The following is a 21,477-nucleotide window of genomic DNA, read 5'->3' on the forward strand; positions in this document are numbered from 1 at the left end:
TGTAAATTCATATATAATGAAGCGTGATCTTAAGCATTTGCTCTTCTCTCAGATGTGGGTGTTTACCACTGTACAGTGGACAGTCTGTTGAGATCAGGCATGTTCTGCTGCGGGTTTAGAAGTCACCAAACCCCTTGACAATGTGCCTATTGTGATGGCTCGGTCTATATGCGTCAATAGGGGGATTAAGCAGTCGACATGGCACGAGTACAATAATGCTCTTCACTGTGAACAAGAAACCCATGCAAGACCCTCTGAGGATGACGACCCGCTCATGAAACTGCAGGACTCTGACAAGAGCCTGACTGGAGTTTCTGTGTGATACCTGTAGAGTTATTACCACTCAGCCCTCTATAATTAGCATAACTAAATGCCCTGAAGGAAGCTATTTAGTGGGCATGCAAATGAGTGATTCCTCAAATAGGGAGGGGAACGTTTCTGTCCCATAGAATAGATCAGTGTCTTATTAACTTTTTTCACATGTTGAAAGGTAAATTTAGCAAAAATGTACAAATTTGAAGAAAAAGCTACATTTGTAGATTTCTAATAAGGTGAATTTAACATTTCCCTTTAAAAAAAATTTTTTTTTAAACCGTTAAAATCAGTGTAAATTATTTTAATCATATTATAGTCTTCATATAAAATATAAACTAGTGCAAATATATAGCCTACTACGGTATCATATTTTCTATCACACACGGTAGCCACGGCAAGTTTTCATCACGACATGAATAACGAGAAGAAGAAAAAGACTGGCATAAAGTCTGTGCAATTATTTCTAAACTGACCAATCAGAGTGGACATGTAAATAATATATAAAAAATAATTTTAAAAAGGGGCAAGGACAGAGGTAATCTTTCAAGCCAATCAAAAAATGAAGATTTAGCCAAATATTGCTAATATGATTAATAATTTAATTAATAAGGCGAGATTGAACGTCATTTACTTTGAGCACACTTTTCAGTAAATAGCCTAGTAGTCTATGAAAAAAAAAAACTTTATGCAATTTTTTATTAGTCGATCAGTATTTATTTACAGCCTCCCCGTAATATTTATTAGGCTAGTCATTATCAAAACCGGTCAGTATTTAATTTTAATTCACAAACAGTCCATTTTAACAGCCTGCAAAATGTAGCCTATGATTTCAACATAGTCTAAAGTTTTTTTTTTTCCTCAAGATTGCAAGTAGTCAAAGGTACACTTGTAATTGCAGCTCATCACTTCATGAAGCATCTCCCATCAGTTTGTGAGTCACAGGCTGCTGCTCTAGTTTCTGAAGGGTGGAGAAGCGCAGTGTTCATGCAGTGATTGGTAAATAGCAGCGCTCTATCGGGCCAATCCAAATGTGAACATCATAAGTGTACACTCAGGGAGTGGTGAGCCTGCGTCATACCTTCAGCTTTCCTTCTCAATACTAATCTCGTTTTGGCTAAGTAAGTAGTTTATTGTCCGTTTACTAAGTGGGAAAATCCAAGGGGAAAAGGTACTACCGCAAAGCGGAACTTTTTGATCATACACGCACCGCGGATTAATTGACAGGGAACAGGGATTATTCAACAGGGAGAGCAGCCGAGGAAAAGTTATAGAAGAATTTCATAGATATTTTATTTTAGCAAAAAAAATATTCTTTTTTTCCCCACCGGAATATCATCCCCAGGCTATCCATCTTCCTTGAGAGGGGAGCGCTTGATGTCTGGGTTTCCGCGGTATGTCTGAGCCCGACACGATCCTTCACTCACGAGACGAGACGAGATGAGACAGCAGGTGCTCGCGCTCAGCGCACTCGTGTTTCTCTGTGTACCTCAGCCAGTAACTCCACAAACACAAGAAGGTATACAAGTGTTTTACTCTCGTTTTAATTATATGTATAATCGTTAAATGGCGTTATAAGAAACACTTGTGAAGTACTATAGAAAATGTCGTTGTCTCGCCAAACAATTCATCATGTGAGTTTAAAAATATTTTTATTTTTTAAATATTATTAAATGTTATTTGATTTCCTTGTCGTGGTTTATGCCCCTTATTACCCCTTGGGTTTAGCCCCTTTCCACCTGTTTAAATTTAATGAGTTGTTCCACCTATAAACTATAGGATGTAATCTGTACCTGGGTTGTTGACCAATAACATAGACATTGACTTTTTTATGTTTACTTACTATTTATCTGTATAAAGGAAAGCAGGTGCTATGATTGGTCACACGTTTTAAATCACCTTTTTGCTGCTCATTTAAATAGTCCTGTGGTGTGGCAAATGCATTTTTAAAAGCACTCTGTAGTCATTATTACTCAAATAATAAAAGTGCCATATAGGCCTATATGTTTTGCACGAAGTTTAGCACTTTCTAAAGTCCAAGTGGGTTTGACTTTAGAAAGTCCAACCCACTTGGACTTTCTAGACATCGCCATTGACCATTACACTATACTTTTTAAAATAAATGATCCTAAAAGGTGTTTAGTTTAACCATTTTGGCTTCCCCGAAGCACCTTTCAGTGAACATTTTTTTCTGCATTTTTTATAATAAAGAACCTTTTTCCATTATAAAGTACCTTTTGTGCAAAGTAAAGTTTCCATTAACTTTTCTTTTAAGAGTGATCAGAACTTAATTGTATATGAAAATTAGCAAGGGTGTATGAATGATTTGAGAAAGCATGTATGAGTGGGATGAGCTTGAACATTAATAATGTGGACATGTATGATGGCTAATGTGCCTTTACAGTAGGATTTTGTGTACTGAGTAATAATAATAGGAAATGCTTGTTCTTTTTTATGATCAACATTTTTATTCAGATTTAGATTCACATCAGAAACATATATCACAATTCACAGTTCAAAAGAACTATGTACAAACACGGAAATGCTTGTTCTTTTAAATTACCCTAAACAGTTGCAAGGTTGTGAGTCATGTTGACTTGATATATTGACACTCTTGAAATAATTAAAAACAGCTTCAGGGCAAAAGGCTATTTTTTCCCTCAGTAACTTTTCCACAGAACATTAGCTTTAAGAACTATGATTCCCGTGATGGTCAACCCCAATCTCTTATTTTTGCCACCAATCACATTACGTCACTGAGCTGAACAGAATAAGGTGTGTGTGACTATAGTGCCATATCATAAACCGCTCTTTAATAACTCCTTTACAACCATGGCTTCAAAGTTCAGCCTCTTTTAAGCGTGCAAGAGGTTTGATAGAAAGGACTGGACTAAGTTAATAATGTAATCACCCTTTCCTTCCGGTGAGAGGAAGACTGGGAAGATTCTGAATGGTTGACCTCTGCACTGACCTAAAAAAGCTCTCCTGATGGTGCAATATCAAATATTAAGATCCTGTAGATGTGTATATATAGACGAAGCCTCTTTTTTTAAAAAGTGAAATGCATCACTTCATTTAACAGATTTCCTAGTAAAAGGAATGACAGAAACTATGCATACGTCCCACTAACCGCCAAATGTAGTGGCCTCTGATTCGGAGCAGTCTGTACTTGCAAAAGTTGGCATGAATAGGTGTGGATGTGTGTTTTGGAAGTTGTCTTTTTTTGTCTAATGCCGGCTCTTATTTCAGTTTGACACTAGTACTACTTTCATTTCTTTCTCCAAGTGTCTACTAATCTATCTTTGCTTTCCCTCATGGATTCTTTCATTCACCCTTCTTTTTTTTCTTTTTTTCTCTTGTTCTACCTGTCATACATGCTCAGTCCCCGCCCTGACTAAAGCTGTTAATGCTCTTTGAACTATAATCATTGTGTGCTGCTGGATTCTATTGTATGTTCCATAGAGGCCTCTGCTCTCTATCTGTGGTGCTGTTGATTTAAGATTACTCGTGTGAATGAACAGGACTCCATAAATCCATACATTATAGGCATCCAGACATTGTGTGTGTGTGTGTGTGTGTGTATGAATATGCATATGCTATCTAGACAATACCTGATATAACAGCAAATATGTACAAGTCATGTGGGTGTACACTTTTACACGTGCATGTCTGCATAGCCTTTTGTATAAGGGTGTTTCTCAGATTTCATTTCATCATACTGGATAGATAATAGGGATGCACTGATTAAAATTCTGGCCAGTACAATAAATATTCAGCGTTGTGGCAGGTAAATATTAAAAACCTCTACTAATTTGTCTAAAAAATAATTTTATCCATGTTGTGATGCTTAATAGAATTTATGCATTACAATATTATAATGTACAGTATGAAATATGGATAACTATTGATTTTGAGATCTGCTCAAGAATGTAATGACAAAAAAAAGAGGTGGAAAGTCTTAAAAACGCTTTTTAAGAAAAAGTGCTCTCAAATATTACAATTTCTGCTGTAATATTGCTGTAATGCAGTCAGGTCTTTTTTGACCTGGAAGAGATAAAAAAAATTTAAAAAAAAGCAGTACAGGAACCAAACTTTGCAAATGGGCCAAGACTATCAAAAGGCACATTTCCTTTTTTTAGATTAAAAAAAAAAGAGAGAGAGAAAGAGAAGAAAAGAGTTTTGACCCGGGTATAAACTTAGGCTTTACACATCATGGTGTTATGCACTTTCTTTTTTTACATCTTGAGTTTTTTTTTTTTAACATCTGTGGGATTATGAGTACATCTATTTAGCCTTTCTAATATCTTGCACACACTTTTGTAAATGAATTTTGTTGGTAAACATGAATATGCATGCCTATTGATGAACCATTGCAGCATGAAAAAATAGTAATAAATAGTAAGAGTAAGAGTAATATTAATTTTGTTTTGATGTTGTTTTGTTAAAAAAATTAATATGTATCTGACCCAGAAATGCAAGAACTGTACAGTATGCAGATTTTTGGAATGCATTTATGTAGGTTAAGATAGCACTTAAAAATAGCAAAAGTCATCTAAAATGTAAAAATATGCAGAAAAGAGAATCTACAATTAAATGTCTAATATTGGTCAGTAAATATCCAATATCAACTGCTACCAATCAAAAGTCACCTTATAGTCCCAATAAATTGTGCATACATTCAAACTCAACTGATAAAACCACTTGAGCCAATATATAACTTGTATTGCAGAAACTAGAAATAAAAGGCCACATTTATAGATATAACACCATTTAAGATGTTTACAAAGTGCGTCCATTGTGAATTTGCTCTTTTATCTAAGACAAACATGCAGAATTTGCATGCAGAATAGTGCAGATGTGTAACCGAAACCCATGTGACAGCACTTCCTGTAAGCGGCACATTTTTATGCATTCCCAGAACACATGCTACTATAGCTCGTCCCCTCCAGCCTCATTCCTGTGACTATCAGACGGGCAGGCGAGTGTGTTTGACTGCTGTAGTTGTAGTCACTCAGTGGTGTGGTGGTACACATTTTGGGATGCAATAATGTATAGAATGGAGCAGTGTAGAGGACAGCGGCCACTCTTAGATTATGTCCTTATGTCCCCCTCTCCGGACTCCCCCTCCTCTTGATAGAGTGCTACGCTCACACTCATCCTATTGTCTGGTTGTATGATCTCAGCCCTGCACACACACACACACACACACACAGAACCACTGTCAATCACAGCTACACATTAACAGAGCCACACATTTATAGCTAAGTAACAATACTGCGCTTTGTTCATTAATAATGCCTCTCTAGATCTCATAGCCAGATTCAGCCTTAGGCCCCAGACATGCAGCTGAGCATTACATTCTGCCAGTCTCGGAAATATACCATTCAACCCCTCGCAAAATACGCCCACAATGCACACTAGGTTCCCTTGGCTCTCGGGCAGTTGCCAGCTCCCAACATTTAAAGATTTTTTTGTTCTTCCTGAGTGTTCTTTGCACACAATTAATATTTTATAGCAACGCTATTATGGAAGGGTTTATTGAATGTGAACGCACGCAGGTTCACCAGCCAGAACTTGCTGTTTTACAATGTCATTTTCAAGTCCTTCTATGTTCTTAAATGAATTTTCCAAGGTAAACTCACGCCCTATTTACATATTTGTGGCTGGCTCGTCCCACCTCTTAGGGCTGATTTGCAAAATTCTGCTCTACAAAGGCAAAATGCCGTAACTACAGATTTTGTCAAAATTGAGTTAAAGGGGTCATATGATGCTTTTTTAAAGATCATTATTTTGTGTATTTGGTGTAACAGAATATGTTGACATGCTTTAATGTTCAAAAAACACATTATTTTTCAAATACTGTACATTATTGTAGGTCCTCTATGCCCCGCCTCTCTCAAACGCTTCGTTTTCTACAAAGTCCCTCCTTCCGACAAGCGCAGTCTGCTGGTCTCTGTGATCTGTGTTGTGATGGACAGGTTTGACTCAGATTCTGAGAAAAGGCCTTTAACTGGATGGCTTCCATTCTCTCTTCATTTTTTACAGACTGAAGATGAGTTTTACTAAAACAAAAGCTGTACTGAATTTAACCTGGAATATTCTTGCTATAACTTGAACATAGCCAAGATTAATTTATTGTCATGTCTTACGAGACCAGAATCTCAAAACTGTTAAAATCTTTTGCAGTGCATGCTGGGTAGCCTCAAATGCCACAGTATAAAAAGTGATACACAGACTGTCAGTTAAGTAATGTGCTCATGATGAACAATCCTCTGTAATGCCACTCTGCAGATGCACTGCAGTACACTCAAGAGTTATGGCTTAAGGGTCACGGAGACCCTTGTGTATTTTATGTGTGGGGTGTAGGGAGAGAGAGCAAGAGAGAGAGACTTTTCCATCAGTTGTCATGTTTCTCTGTCACCTCGGGCCAATAACCCTGGATTCCATCTCTGTCTGAAGCTGTTTCCCACTATTATGTTCTTGTCTTTTTAAGTCTGTTTGGGGACTTTCAGTTGTCTTGTACTACATGCTGACCTGCAGCTTCTCGGCAACCTCTGACCTTGCCCTCATTATGTTAATGACCTTGTGTTGTGGCCACTGCATGAAGTCTTTGTGTGTGCTGTGAGTGGACGCCTTGTGTGGAACTGGCCACTTCAAAAGGACTATATTTGTGTACAGAGGCTTCTTCTGCATCTTGCAAGAACAGTCTAATATATTTGTGCTATTTACAAATAGATGATCAAACTGACAATTCAACTGATCAGTAATTTACAAAAGATTATCAGCCTATATATTTAAATGGGTTATCACAAAGAAGTATTCTGGGCTATTTACTACTTAATATGTCTATCGACAGCATAATTTGATTCAGCTTTTGGTTTGTAAATGGAAAATGCATGTAGAGTAATCAGGGGCTTAAGATAACCAGAGGCCCCTGGGCTACAGCATTACGGTAGGCCCCCTACCCTAGATTTAAAAAAATTTTTTTAGCTTCCTGGCAATTATTTTTGTCTAATTTTGAATTTTTCTTGTTGACGTGCCAGTTACCTTTTACAGCACTGTTCTGCTTAAAATATGAATAAGTGAATATGCAAATTCACTCATTGCCAGAAGGTGGCACTTGTGGAGCAGCAGAATTATAGCCTTTACATAAAGTAAACACTATGTTATTACAGGCATAATACAGAGGCAGTATGAAAAGAAAATGCCATAAAAAATTTCCTGGCTGAAATGTGAGTTTACAGGTATGATTTAAACACCATAAATTACACAAAATATTCATTATTCATCATTTGTAGATCGAAACAATCACTTGGCAAGTTGGCATAAATGTGGGCTATTTGGTGGTTGCTAATTGCGTTTTTATAGTGAAACATGCCGTGCTCGCGTTTAATTAAACATCAGTGCATAAAGGCATGTACACAGAATAGCTCTCGTGCTAGGCTTCTTTACTATTGCATTGTGCATTCCGCTCACAGTATATCAGTGGAACATTCCAACGATACAAACTGTGTGGGGGAAACCTAAACACATCACCCATTCACTACATATACTTACAAGCAGGGCATCACTGAAAATGAGTGTGTGAGTTTGTTTACAGAATGCTGTTGTCACTGCTGCAAACGCCCATATATACAAATAATTATTCGAAAAATATAATTTACCTGCAGCCAGTAGGCCCCTCCCAAGTGTAGGCCCCTGGGCTTCAGCCCGTTAAAGCCTGTGCGTTAATGCGCCCCTGACAGTAATACACTTGAACTGGCACTTGAACTACACATGCAGGCAACTGAGCAGTACCGTGACAATAATGATTAAAACACACAGTATTAACCTGGTTCATAAGCCAAAACTGAGGGCTGCACTGACATTATTCTTTGTAATAAATATACTGATCAAAATTTTGTGGTCAGTAAGATTTTAAATGTTTTTAGAAAGAAGTATCTTATGCTCACCAGTGATGCCAAAGCTGAATTTTCAGCTGCCATAACTCCAGTCTTCAGTGTCACATGATGCTTCAGAAATCACATAATAAGCTGATTTGCTTTTTTTTTTAAAAACATTTCTTATATTATCAATACTGAAAACAGTTGTGCTGCTTAATATTTTTGTGGAAACTGTGATACATTTTTTCAGGATTTTGTGATGAATAAAAAGTTCAAAAGAGCAGCATTTATTTGAAATAGAATCATTTTATAACATTATAAATATCTTTACTGTCACTTTTGATCAATTTAATTCATCCTAGCTAAATCAAAGTATTATTTCTTTCAAATAAATTACAATATATGTTGTGACAGTAAATTGCTATTCAAATGACCCATAAACTCATATACAGCATAATTAGATCTCATTATTTTCTTTCCCCACCAGTTTGCACGGGCACCAAGAATGCTCTGAGCTCCACAGGCTCCCCTGTACAACACTACAACAACCTGAAGGAGCGCTACACTGGATGTGAGATCGTCATGGGCAACCTTGAGATCACACAGATGGAGAGTGACCTCGACTTCTCCTTTCTTGGAGTAAGATAATTTTTTATACATACTGTATATAATGGTTGATTTGGCCATAAGATAAAATTCTTATGTTATGCTTCTCTTTCAGAGTATCCGAGAGGTCACAGGGTACATCCTCATTGCTATGAACCAGTTCAGCAGGTTGCCGCTGGACCAGCTCAGAGTGATTCGTGGTAGCAGCCTGTATGAGAAGGAATGGGCCCTTTCGGTCTTCCATAATTTTGATAGTCACAGTGGCCTGGAAGATCTGGGCCTCACCAACCTCACAGGTGAGATGAAATGTGATTCAAAAGAATCAAAGATTGAAAGTGACAGATGTCACATTGAGTCCAGAATAAGTCATTTGTCCAAATAGAACATGAAACTGCCATGCAACGTGCCACTGCAGAAACAGAAACAAAATGTCCTGCTACTCATTGGTTGAGAATAGTGATATAGGACAAAAACTCAAATTTAAATGCACTTTAAATGGATTTATTTTGAAACAATCTTCAAACAAACATTACTAGTAAATTTCACAAATAATAACAAAGAAACAACAAGTAACACATTAAACATGTTTTGTTTTTTTTTAAGTACGAAGACTGAAGTTGTATTTTCTTTAAACGTAATCCAGTAATCATTTTTACAATGTGGAAGAGATTGTATCACTTGGATCATAAATGCTTCTTCAAATCATTCCTTTCTGTGGAGCATTTATGACCCATGTCTTGTAAAGTTACCTTCTCAAAACAAAAGGATGTGACAGTGTGATTTGACATCAGTGATTTGAGGAAATGTGTAGGAGTGTTTAGGAATCTGGCACATTTGCATAGCACTGGCACACCCATGTCACTCCATAGAGCAAAATGCTATACAGACAGCCCCTCAAAAGAGCTTGAGCTTGGCAGAAGTGTGTCTGTGTGTTTTGTTGGTCACATCGTTCAAACTCTATCAGATGACTTGTTCAGACTCATCTGAGATGTTAGAAAAGGTGCACAGAAGGGACACATACTATACGTCTTGTGTTAGCTGAGCAGTTATTTGCACTTATCTGCACTTATTTGCAGATCTTCTGAGACATTTACAAGAACTAGAACAACCCCTCTTTAATTCTGTCTTGACAGTAAACTGAAACTTAAAATAACTCTTCACACTCAATATAGTACAGTTAAAGGGTTAATTCACCCAAAAATGAAAATTAGCCCACAAATTACTCACCCTCAAGTCAGACGTATTAGGTCAGCGCTGCGCATGCGCCGCTCAGAAGTGATGAACGCGGAAGCGCAGCGGAGAGATCAAAACACCGGTCATTTCATTGAAGTACAAAACGAGGATTTGTAAAGAAGAATGTCGGAGGATTTCGATATAAGCCAAGAGGAGACTGGTTTTCCTTTGCTACAGTAAGGAAACTTTGCTTCCTTTTTAATATAACTCTGACTGGATTCGTCTGAAAGAAGAAAGTCATATACACCTAGGATGACTTGAGGGTGAGTAATTTGTGGGCTAATTTTCATTTTTGGGTGAACTAACCCTTTAATAGACAATACTTTAGACAAGCACAAACAGGTGTTTGTTCCCCCTCTAGTGACGAACTGCTGCTACTTGGAGAGCGCCGAGCCACTGTGTGGTTATGTGCCGCCATCTTCTATACATCACATGTTCTGCCTTAAATGAATCAGACTTTCTTCATTGTGTACACAGAGATCTTGGAAGGAGGAGTACAGATTGTCCATAACAGGAATCTCAGTTATGCTCCATGGATCAACTGGCGGGACATTGTCAGAGACAGTGTCGCTCGCATCCAGATCCAGAACAACGGAAGAAGAGGTTTGTACATTCACACCTTGATTGGGTGGTTATTGATTGAGAATGTGAGATAGGTGAGTGTCACTCAATTATGTTTTGATATTCATGTCCAGAAAATGTTTTCGTCATTTACTCACCCCCATGTTGTCCCATCCTCGTATTGTTGTCTTTCTTCTGTAAAACACAATAGAATGTGAGGAAGAACATTTGAGCTGTGATTTACCATGTATGGAAAGTGGATGATGATGATTTGAAAGACAAAAGAGAGCCATTCAAGTAAAAGTAGCTTAAAAGGCTTTCTGATGCCTTGTCAAATTTTATTTAATTTTTTTGTGAGGAACAAGAACCAATGGCATTAAATGCCAATGATGTCAGTGTTACAAAATCACAAAATCAGATAAAATGAGACAGTATGGGGTCCAAATGAGGGTCTGGTACTGATGACAAAATGTTTATCTTTGGGAGAACTATCCCTGTAATTTCATTTATTTATCATTTATCATTGACCTCTCTGTGTGTTTCATAGGATCCTGTGATTCTGCGTGCAGAGAGTTCTGCTGGGGTCCACGTAAAGATCAGTGCCAGAAATGTGAGTAACTGAGATTCAGCTTTCAGTTTCTTTCAAAATTTCTCTACTTTCTTACTGACCCCAAATTTGTGAATTATAGTGTATCTTGTGTGATACTTTGCAGTTTGTATTATTTAATAAATATCCTACTGTTATACAAAACCTTACTAAGGTAATTTGTCTGTGTATATTTCAGTGACAAAAACAGTGTGTGCGCCTCAGTGTCATGGCCACTGTTTCGGGACCAACCCTAATGAGTGCTGCCACACAGAGTGTGCTGGAGGCTGCATTGGACCAAGAGACACAGACTGCTTTGTGAGTATTAGCACTATTGCCATTATACTCTAATTGCTCAAGACCTGCCACATCTATTGTAAGAGACAAATACAATGAAAACAAAACAAAGCATTATAACAAACTTTTCTCAGGCTTTTGACTCTGATACTCTCCCAACAGGCCTGTCGACATGTCAATCACTCAGGCGCCTGTGTCCCTCACTGCCCTTGGCCTCTGGTGTATAACCGACAGACCTTTCAGCTGGAGCCCAACTCTGAAGCCATGTATCAGTACGGTTCCATCTGCGTACCCAAATGTCCCGGTGAGTTACGAGCCATTAAACTCAGTTTACCACAGAGGAGAGTTTTACTAAAGCATGAGCCAGAAAATAAATAACCAGTTTCTGGGGAAATGGTGGCTTGGTGGATAAAGATAGCTGGTTTGAAACCTGGTGGAAAGGATGTATACGTTAGTAAATTATTGTAAATGAACTGTAAATGAACTCTGGGAGCATTCAGTGAGAGATTTGGATGATATGGCTCATTGACAGTGCATTAGAACTGCACTGACGTATCCATGGAAGACCATGAATAACATGGTAAACATGACACAAGTTTAAACAAATGCCAGATTTGAATGATGCTACACCACTCCCCTTACTGTGTTGTACTTTTAGATTAAATTTGTGGCCGGAGAGTCCACAATTAACACTTGCCAAACACCACCTGCGTTGGCGTTGAAGAGTAAATAAAACACAGGAGAGATTGCTGGTGCCATTTTTAGGAATTGCAACATAATACATGGTTTTAAACCACAATGATTGCTAGTCTTGAGCAACATCAAATCAGAGATACCAAAAGTATACTAAAGAAAATGGACTTTAACTTTCCATTAAAAGCATATTCAGAAAGTCACAGAAAAAAACACTAAATCATAAATCATTAACATATATATATATATAAATTATTCGTAAATAGTCTTTAAAATACATATAGTTTATAATATGAATTCTTTTTATTTATGGAAATTAAGTATATTTATGATTTTTTTTTTATCTGACTTAAACAACATGAACAAATCAAATCACTGTCACTTACCATCAGAAGTATATACAGAAAGTCACAAAATCAAAAAACAAATAACCACTAAATAATTCCTTTTAAAAATGTCTCAAAATACATATATTTTTATAATTTTAATCATTTTTATTTATAGAAATGTTATGTATATGTACGTATTTTTAAAGATATTTTAATAGAAATGATGCAGAATACACTTTCATGACAGGTGGCTCTTCTTTGAGAACTGTGTTTGTATATGATGCTGTAAAAATGGTAGTTTACAAAGCACATTAAAGTAAAAAGAGAATCTCATAGCTGTCTTAAGACATAATGAAGAGTGCGATGTGTAGAATGGATGCCCTTTTCCTTGTATTTTTTTCAGGACACTTTATTGTGGATGGCAGTGCATGTGTGAGCAGTTGCCCTCCTGGGAAAAAAGACAAAAAGAAAAATGGCATTAAGCAGTGTGAACCTTGCATTGGCCTATGCCCCAAAGGTAAAGTGTCCATCTAACCGTTATTTAATTTTCTGGGCCACAGCAGCTGAATGCAGTGTATGTTTATGAGTCTTGAATAAGAGACAATTAATTTGGTGTCATGTGGTCCCTCAGATTTGTTCTCTTTCTCTGTGTAGTATGTGAGGGAACGGGAGCAAGTCATAGACAGACAGTGGACTCCAGTAACATAGACAGCTTTATCAACTGTACCAAGATCCAAGGAAGTCTACATTTTCTGATCTTAGGTATTAAAGGGTAAGACACACACATAAACACTCTTTGATAAGCTCTTTCAGACTTGAACAACACTGTGCCATAAACAGTCAGTGCTATATTCCAGACCTTGTAATGTCATCGAAATCTTTAATTAGGCTTTTACGTGTGATTCATTGGCTAATTCTAAGCTCAGGTTTTTTCACTGTCTTCAACAGCATTTCACATATTATTAACTGATGAATAAACAGAGCTGATTGATGAGCGGCCACAGGGAGTCCATTACTGAAATTGTTTATGCTAATATCCACTCTGTTCTTATTTTGCAGAGACGTCTATCATAACATACCACCTCTGGAACCTGAAAAGCTCAAAGTGTTTAACACTGTCAGAGAAATTACTGGTATGCTAATTATTTTAGACTTAAACTGATTGCTCTCTGTTTATGTTCTTGTTGCTGTAGTTTTTGTTACGTCATTCTGCGTCATGTTGTGACTCAGCGGTGTGTGTGTGATTTGTAGGAATTTTGAACATTCAGTCTTGGCCCAATGAACTCAGCGATCTGTCTGTTTTCTCCAGTCTCACTACCATTCAGGGAAGATCTCTACACAAGTAAGACTGAGAGTGTGTAGGAGTTTGTGTTTTATATATGTTCGCAGGGTCCAATATTAACTTTTTGCCACACATGCAAATTCACATGGGTGAATTATTATGAATATTTTTTACTGGCCATGAAAATGTATATACTGCAGTATTGTTATTACAAAAAAAGATGTTCTTTTTTTATTTGTATTGTTCAATACTGATGCACACAACGTTCGGGGTCAGATTTTTAAAATTTGTATTTGAAAGAAGTGTCTTATGCTCACCAAGACAAAAAACAGTAAAAACAGTAGTATTGTGAAATATATTTATATTATGCTTATATTTTAATTTATTTTCAAATGTAATTTATTCCTGTGATGGCAAAGCTGAATTTTCAGCATCATTACTCCAGTCTTCAGTGTCACGTGATCCTTCAGAAATCATTCTAATATGCTGATTTGGTGTTTAAGAAACATTTCATATGATTAGCAATATTGAAAACAGTGTTGCTTAATATTTTTTGTGGAAACTGAGTCATTTTTTTGATTGAAAGTTCAAAAGAATGGCATTTATTTGAAATAGAAATAGAAATCTTGTAAATTTAGAAACATTATGTCTTTATTGTCACTTGATCAATTTTTTGATCAATTTAATACATCCTTGATTAATAAAAGTATTCATTTCTTTAAAAAAAAAATCTCACTGATCCCAAACTTTTAAATGGCAGTGTATATATTAGACAATATTGAATATCTAATTGTTTGCACTCATTTGCTATTTGTATACACTCCTTTTACCACCATCTAATGCTCACTTAAAGTAAAACATTCTCAAAGTTAATTAGTCTCAAAAAGTACATCTCAAAATAAATATCAATTTTTCTTAATGTAAATTATAATGTTGATGCCTAAATTTACTTCAAGCATTTAAAAAGATTGATTTTAGTTTTTAGTATTTTTTTAAAATTTGTTTCGACAAAATAGTATAGAATTTTAATATCATTCATGGGTTGTCACGGTAATTTTGGACCCTGTGTGTGTGTGCATGTGCAGCACATCAGTCATTATTTTGTGTGTCATTTCCCAGTCACATCCCATGTTTATTTAATCTTTAAAATGTTTGTCTCTCCACTTAGTGTTTTAATGCTTTTTAATCCTGCAGTGTTTAACATTGTTTGTGCGTCTCACCATTGTTTTTTTGTGTTCCCTGTGATTATATGTTACTCCCCTCATTCTCCACATGTGCTTATGTCTGTCCCGCAGCCCCAAGAGGTATGTACTCCCTGCAACCTGCAAAACTAACTGTCTGAGAACCGGTATTTCTGTACTGCTCTCTCTCTCAATCACATGCACAAACATTGTCTTTTTCCTGCTGTGGGTTCCAAGTAATGACGGCAATATTCCTGATGGGTTGTGAAATGTTTCCGTAAGGATAAGAGGGGCGTGTATGAGCAAATATTCAGGGTCATGAATGGTTCATCTACTTTCGTTTTATGATCTGGCACGGGTGCTTATATTTAAGTTCTCAAGGGAAATCACTGTGGATCTGTCCCTTCCTTCATTCATTTTCCTATTTCTCATTTATTTCATCCTCTCCATTAGGCCCTTCTCTTTGTTGGTGATGAAGATTCCCTCGCTCACGTCTCTGGGACTGCGTTCCTTGCATGAGATCAGCGATGGCAGTGTGTACATCACTCAAAATAAAAACCTGTGTTACCATCACACCGTTGACTGGAGCCAGATCGTCAGCGGTAACCGTGATAATGACATCAAGGACAACAAACCCCAGATCAAGTGTGGTAAGTTAAGTTTCCCCCTAACAGGAGAATGCATACTACTTGTTTCACATATGTATGTTATTATTTTGTCGTCCATCGTTAACTTGTACACAAACAATCTTTTGCTTTGCATGTCTGTGTTCATGTAAACAGAGGAAGAGGGCCATGTGTGTGACCCACTGTGCTCAGCAGCAGGATGTTGGGGCCCGGGGCCTGAGCAGTGTTTGTCGTGCAGGAACCACAGTCGGCATGGCACCTGTGTATCCCACTGCAACCTCTACTCTGGGTCAGTGTGTTTTGTAGATTTACAAACTATAAGTTTATTGAAAGTTGGGTCAGTGTCTGAAGGACTCTGTGTGTCCACAGAGAGCCACGGGAGTTTGCAACAGAGAATGGAGAGTGCCTTGCTTGTCACCCTGAGTGTTTACCCCAAAATGAGAAACAAACATGCCAAGGAAAAGTATGCAACACTTTTATTTAGCCTTTTCTTTCTTTCATTTTGCTTTAGCTGTCCACGGGGGCCCATTTCAGTGTCATTATCATTGTTATTTTCATTCACTGAAATACACTGAACAAAATTATAAATGCAACACTTTTGTTTTTGCCCCCATTTTTCATGAGCTGAACTCAAAGATCTAAGACTTTTTCTATGTGCACAAAAGGCCTATTTCTCTCAAATATTGTTCACAAATCTGTCTAAATCTGTGTTAGTGAGCACTTCTTCTTTGCCCGGAAATAAAATATGAATATTAGACAAAAAATGTCAGTTGCCAATATTTCTCATTTTTGTTGAAGTAAAACTGAAATAAAAATGAAAAAAAGCTCATTCAAAATATTACAATATTAAATACTAATAGTATATAAATAATACTAAAATAACACTGGTCCAAATGTGGCACTAAATATTTATTTCAGAAAAAAAATTTCTCATCTTAAAATAAAATAAAATAAATATTGACTGATTATTTTTGAAATTGTGATTCTCAAGTCATTTTGTCACATTTGGGGCCCCATAGCTTTCTCCCTCTCTCATCTTTATAGATTTCATCTGTCAGTCTGTAAATACATTTTAGGCATGAATCAACTCTTTTAAAAACTTGAAAGGTTAGATACAAGTTCCTGTGCGCAAGTCATATTCTAGCTTTTGTAGTCTATAAAATAACGCAGTGTGTGTATCCTCTTTTAGTTAGATTTTACCCCGCTTAGAGGAAAGTAGCTCAGATTTTCCCCGGCTTAGATCTGCTGTTCATGTGGTTTGTTTTCTTCAACTTTATGATGGCCAAGTCTTTGTTTTTAACAGTGCCTATTTGACACATTTTTAATCAACCTCTCACATCTTTCTTACTGTGTATGATAGTGCTAGAGGGTGTTATGATAATGATGTAAACAAAACTATTTTACGATAAAAAAATCCAACCCACTCACTCTCTGTGTAATGTCTGCATGTTCGCTTGATTACAGTAACCTGCCAGACAGGCTTTGCAGGCTCTTTGCTTCAGAACTGTTCATTGTGCAATACATCACTTTTAACAGTGACTTAATAAAAGAAATTCATGCGAACTGTTTGTCTTAGCGCAGGTGCTTAGTGACAGGAATACTTGTTCTACTGATAAATATCTTATATAAGTTGTCTTTCTTTTTTTGTGCATCAGGGTGCTGATCAGTGTGTAGCATGTTCGTACCTGATGGATGGCCCTCACTGCGTTTCTACTTGTCCTAATGGAGTGAACGGGGAAAAGGGTCAGACCATATTTAAATATCCTAATGCAGAAGGTCATTGTAAGCCCTGTCACCTCAACTGCACAAGAGGGTAAGTCACGCTAAAACTAAACTAATGTGTCTAAACAGATGTCAGTTCTAATTGATCATTCTAATGGTTACCCGAGAACGCTGTGGACGAAATGAAAAATTCATTTGTGGTTATTTTGCCCCCTCACCAGATGCACAGGCCCTGCACTCACAAACTGTATAGAGGTTGACAGACTTGTGAACAGGTTAGTAGTGCCCTCTTCTGGTTACAATTAGAAAGTACAAACGTTGTCAGATGTAACTCAGATGTAAACATCAATTATGTTTTCCTTAACCCAACACCTTCCTAATAGTTCTCAGATCGCAGGTATAGCAGTTGCTGTGTTTGCTGGTATCATCGTGCTCCTGGCACTGTTTGTGCTTGGTATGCTGTATCACAGAGGCCTGGTCATCCGCCGCAAAAGAGCACTAAGAAGGTACCTGGAGAGTGGTGAGGTGAGCCATTTCATCTGCTTAAATACAATGCTCTTTACTTAACCTACATGAAAGTAAAAATAAGGTTCCATGCATTTTTAAAATACAGTGATTTATCTTTACAATCTATATAATAGGTAAGTAAGACTTTTTTTAATATGAATACATGCTTTTGTAATTACAATAAGGTTTCATTTGTTAACTTTAGTTAACCACATTAGTAAACATGAACTAAAAATGATTAATACTTTTACAGCATTTACTAATCTTAGTAAATGTTAATCAAAATTTGTATCTGTTACATTAGTTAATGTCCTGTGAACTAACATGAACATGAACATTGTTTCATTAACAAAGGTTAATAAATGCTGTAAAAATGCATTGTTCATTGTTAGAGCTTGTTAGTTAATAGATTAATCAATTTTGAATACATTAATAAATAAAAATGAGAATTTACTGTAAAGTGTACATTACTTTTATTAAGAAGAACATATTAAATTGATCAAAAGTGACTGTAAAGTAATAGTAAAGTAAATGAGTAAAAAGCAATTGTCTTAAAAAGAAAATGTCTTAAGTGATGAATCAAGGTTTCCATAAAAATATTAAGCAGCACAACTGTTTTCAACATTGATCATAAAAAGAAATGTTTCTTCTACAACAAATCAGCATATTAGAATGATTTCTGAAGGATCATGTGACACTGAAGACTGGACTGACTGGCTGCTGAAAATTTAGTTTTGCCATCAAAGGAATATATTTTATTTAAAAATATATTCAAATAGAAAACATTTCTTTAAAGTTGGCGAGCATAAGAGATTTATTTTTTTTGGGTTTGGGGGTTGGTACGATTTTTTTTGTTTGTGTTTTTGAAAGAAGTGCCTTAGGCTCACCAAGGCTGCATTTATGTATTTAAAAACAGTAAAATAGTAATACTGTAACATTATTATAATTTATACCAATTTTATTTTACTTTTAAAAAATGTTATACATATTTTAAAATGCAATTTTTGATGGCAAAGCTGACTTTTCAGCAGTCATTACTCCAGTCTTCAGTGTCACATAATCCTTCAAAAATCATTCTAAAATGCTTATATCTTATTATTATCAATGTTGAAAACCGTTCTGCTTGTGAGTTTTTCTGTTCCCCCAAATATTAAGCAGCACAACTGTTTTCAACATTGATCATAAAAAGAAATGTTTCTTCTACAACAAATCAGCATATTAGAATGATTTCTGAAGGATCATGTGACACTGAAGACTGGACTGACTGGCTGCTGAAAATTTAGTTTTGCCATCAAAGGAATATATTTTATTTAAAAATATATTCAAATAGAAAACATTTCTTTAAAGTTGGCGAGCATAAGAGATTTATTTTTCGAAAACATCAATAACAAATCTTAAAGGCCCCAAACATTTGTACATATACAGTAGCAAAGCTTGTCTAGTGATACAGAATTAATATTGTATTGTATTAATACTGAGTAACTGAGTAAACATTGCCTCCAGAAAGTATTTGTGATATTCAGACATTTTTAACTGCCATAGTTTGCAAAAACTGTTGATGGCCACTGTACTTCCTTGGTTGTCTATATTATATGATGCAAATTTCCTCCTGTCTCCACACAGAGCATGGAGCCGCTGGATCCAGGAGAGAAGGGGACAAAAGTGCATGCTCGCATCCTAAAACCACAAGAGCTGCGAAAGGGCAAACTTCTGGGCTACGGAGTCTTTGGCACTGTGAATAAGGTTGGAATGACTCCCGCATTAAGTTTGCCTTTGCAAAACACAGTTACCTGTTCTCTGAACTGTGATTAAGCTTAAGTGACTTCATCCTCAGGGCTTTTGGATTCCTGAAGGAGACTCTGTAAAAATCCCTGTGGCTATGAAGACCATCCAAGACCGCAGTGGCCGGCAGACCTTCACAGAGATTACTGATGTGAGACATTAGCTTGCAATAATGTACACTCATACATGTGTTGCTTCATGCCTTCATAGTGATTTTTCACCTGTCTGCAGCACATGCTTGCGATGGGAAGCCTGGATCACCCGTATATAGTGCGTCACCTTGGGATCTGTCTGGGGACGAGTCTGCAGCTGGTCACCCAGCTCAGTCCTCACGGATCCCTGCTGCAACACCTTCGCCAACACAAAGACAGTCTGGATCCTCAGCGTCTGCTCAACTGGTGTGTGCAGATCGCAAAGGTGAGATGACTGAGATGAGAAATAGCGTGTAACACAAAACCTATTGGTGCGTAATGTTTATACACAACATCTGTATCTGTATGTATCTTTAGGGAATGTATTATCTTGAGGAGCACTGCATAGCCCATAGGAACCTCGCTGCACGCAACGTGCTACTCAAGAGTGAATACATAGTACAGATCTCAGACTTTGGGGTGGTAGACCTGCTGTATCCAGATGATAAGAAATATGTGTACAGTGAACACAAGGTAATTTACAGATTAAACTTCTGAAATAAAATATACAGTGGGTACGGAAAGTATTCAGACCCCCTTAAATTTTTCACTCTTTGTTATATTGCAGCCATTTGCTAAAATCATTTAAGTTAATTTTTTTTTCATTACTCCAGTCTTCAGTGTCACATAATCCTTCAAAAATCATTCTAAAATGCTTATATCTTATTATTATCAATGTTGAAAACCGTTCTGCTTGTGAGTTTTTCTGTTCCCCCCCCCCAGGATTCTTTGATTATATATATATTCTCACACCACCTAACGAAGGGGGTGATAATTTGTTATTTTTATGAGAAATAAGTGTAATAAAAAAGCATCATCTGTTGAAGTTTCTGATGTTTAAAGATGGTCTCTTTTTCAGATGCCAATAAAATGGATGGCATTAGAGAGTATCCTCTTCAGAAGATACACTCATCAGAGTGATGTGTGGAGCTACGGTGAGTCTCAGTGCTGTTGAATATCAAGTGTTTACTTGTAGTTGCTTGAAGTTCTTCTTACTTATTCCAGGGGTGACTGTATGGGAAATGATGTCATATGGAGCCGAGCCATATGCATCCATGCATCCTCATGATGTGCCAGGTCTATTGGAGAAAGGAGAGCGACTGGCTCAACCACAAATCTGCACCATAGATGTCTACATGGTCATGGTCAAGTGTAAGACAGATGCTTGACACATTTGGGAAACATTTCATGATTTTATAAAACTTTATAAAAGCACTGAACATCTTTATAAACACATTTTTAACAAGGGATGCACAATATTAGATTTTTGTCGATATCCAATATGCTGATATTTTTCAAATCATTTTGGTCGAAAGCCGATGCGGATACAGACATATATTTCCTTTTTTTTTTTAAACAAGACCAAGTCTCTCCTGTGCAGAAATTATAGGCAAATTCTTTTTAATTTTGGTTAGTTTTGAGCGAAAAAAATTATTTATTAGAACTAATAAACATTATTAAAGTTATTTTTTAATGAGAGTACATTGAAATCCTTGAAAATATCTATAATAAAATCAATCTGCTGTTTTTCCCCCCAGTCATATGCAGTTGAAACCTTAATATTTTATTTGTGGATTTAACATTAATAGATAATCTAAACTAAAAGAGCTGTAAAACTTATAAAATCTTTTGGAGCTCCTTGTATTTAAGTGTTCATAATCCATTTGAAAAAAAAAAAAAAAAAAG

At 36.5% G+C, this 21,477-nt stretch overlaps 1 protein-coding gene across 2 annotated transcripts in view; it reads left to right on the forward strand.

Annotated features, from left to right (window-relative positions):
• The first annotated feature begins 1,392 nt into the window (after window positions 1-1,392).
• The window catches only part of LOC107716154 (receptor tyrosine-protein kinase erbB-3-like), a 24,407-nt gene continuing 4,322 nt past the window's right edge, over window positions 1,393-21,477 (forward strand). Inside the window, exons 1-24 of one of the 2 annotated variants that reach the window (XM_016522507.1) lie at window positions 1,393-1,831; window positions 8,683-8,834; window positions 8,917-9,097; window positions 10,512-10,637; window positions 11,143-11,205; window positions 11,381-11,499; window positions 11,641-11,782; window positions 12,904-13,017; window positions 13,155-13,272; window positions 13,560-13,633; window positions 13,752-13,842; window positions 15,078-15,086; window positions 15,417-15,613; window positions 15,746-15,878; window positions 15,959-16,052; window positions 17,245-17,402; window positions 17,533-17,586; window positions 17,695-17,836; window positions 19,442-19,561; window positions 19,653-19,751; window positions 19,832-20,017; window positions 20,110-20,265; window positions 20,651-20,726; window positions 20,797-20,943. In XM_016522507.1, the coding sequence (XP_016377993.1) occupies window positions 1,753-1,831; window positions 8,683-8,834; window positions 8,917-9,097; window positions 10,512-10,637; window positions 11,143-11,205; window positions 11,381-11,499; window positions 11,641-11,782; window positions 12,904-13,017; window positions 13,155-13,272; window positions 13,560-13,633; window positions 13,752-13,842; window positions 15,078-15,086; window positions 15,417-15,613; window positions 15,746-15,878; window positions 15,959-16,052; window positions 17,245-17,402; window positions 17,533-17,586; window positions 17,695-17,836; window positions 19,442-19,561; window positions 19,653-19,751; window positions 19,832-20,017; window positions 20,110-20,265; window positions 20,651-20,726; window positions 20,797-20,943 (2,830 nt within the window). In that variant the 5' untranslated portion in view covers window positions 1,393-1,752. The remainder of the gene's footprint in view (window positions 1,832-8,682; window positions 8,835-8,916; window positions 9,098-10,511; window positions 10,638-11,142; window positions 11,206-11,380; window positions 11,500-11,640; window positions 11,783-12,903; window positions 13,018-13,154; window positions 13,273-13,559; window positions 13,634-13,751; window positions 13,843-15,077; window positions 15,087-15,416; window positions 15,614-15,745; window positions 15,879-15,958; window positions 16,053-17,244; window positions 17,403-17,532; window positions 17,587-17,694; window positions 17,837-19,441; window positions 19,562-19,652; window positions 19,752-19,831; window positions 20,018-20,109; window positions 20,266-20,650; window positions 20,727-20,796; window positions 20,944-21,477) is intronic. The other variant, XM_016522508.1, reaches the window with a different exon arrangement.

This window comes from Sinocyclocheilus rhinocerous, unplaced genomic scaffold (genome assembly GCF_001515625.1).
Source record: "Sinocyclocheilus rhinocerous isolate Xijiao unplaced genomic scaffold, SAMN03320098_v1.1 scaffold148, whole genome shotgun sequence".
NCBI classification, from domain to species: Eukaryota; Metazoa; Chordata; class Actinopteri; order Cypriniformes; family Cyprinidae; genus Sinocyclocheilus; species Sinocyclocheilus rhinocerous.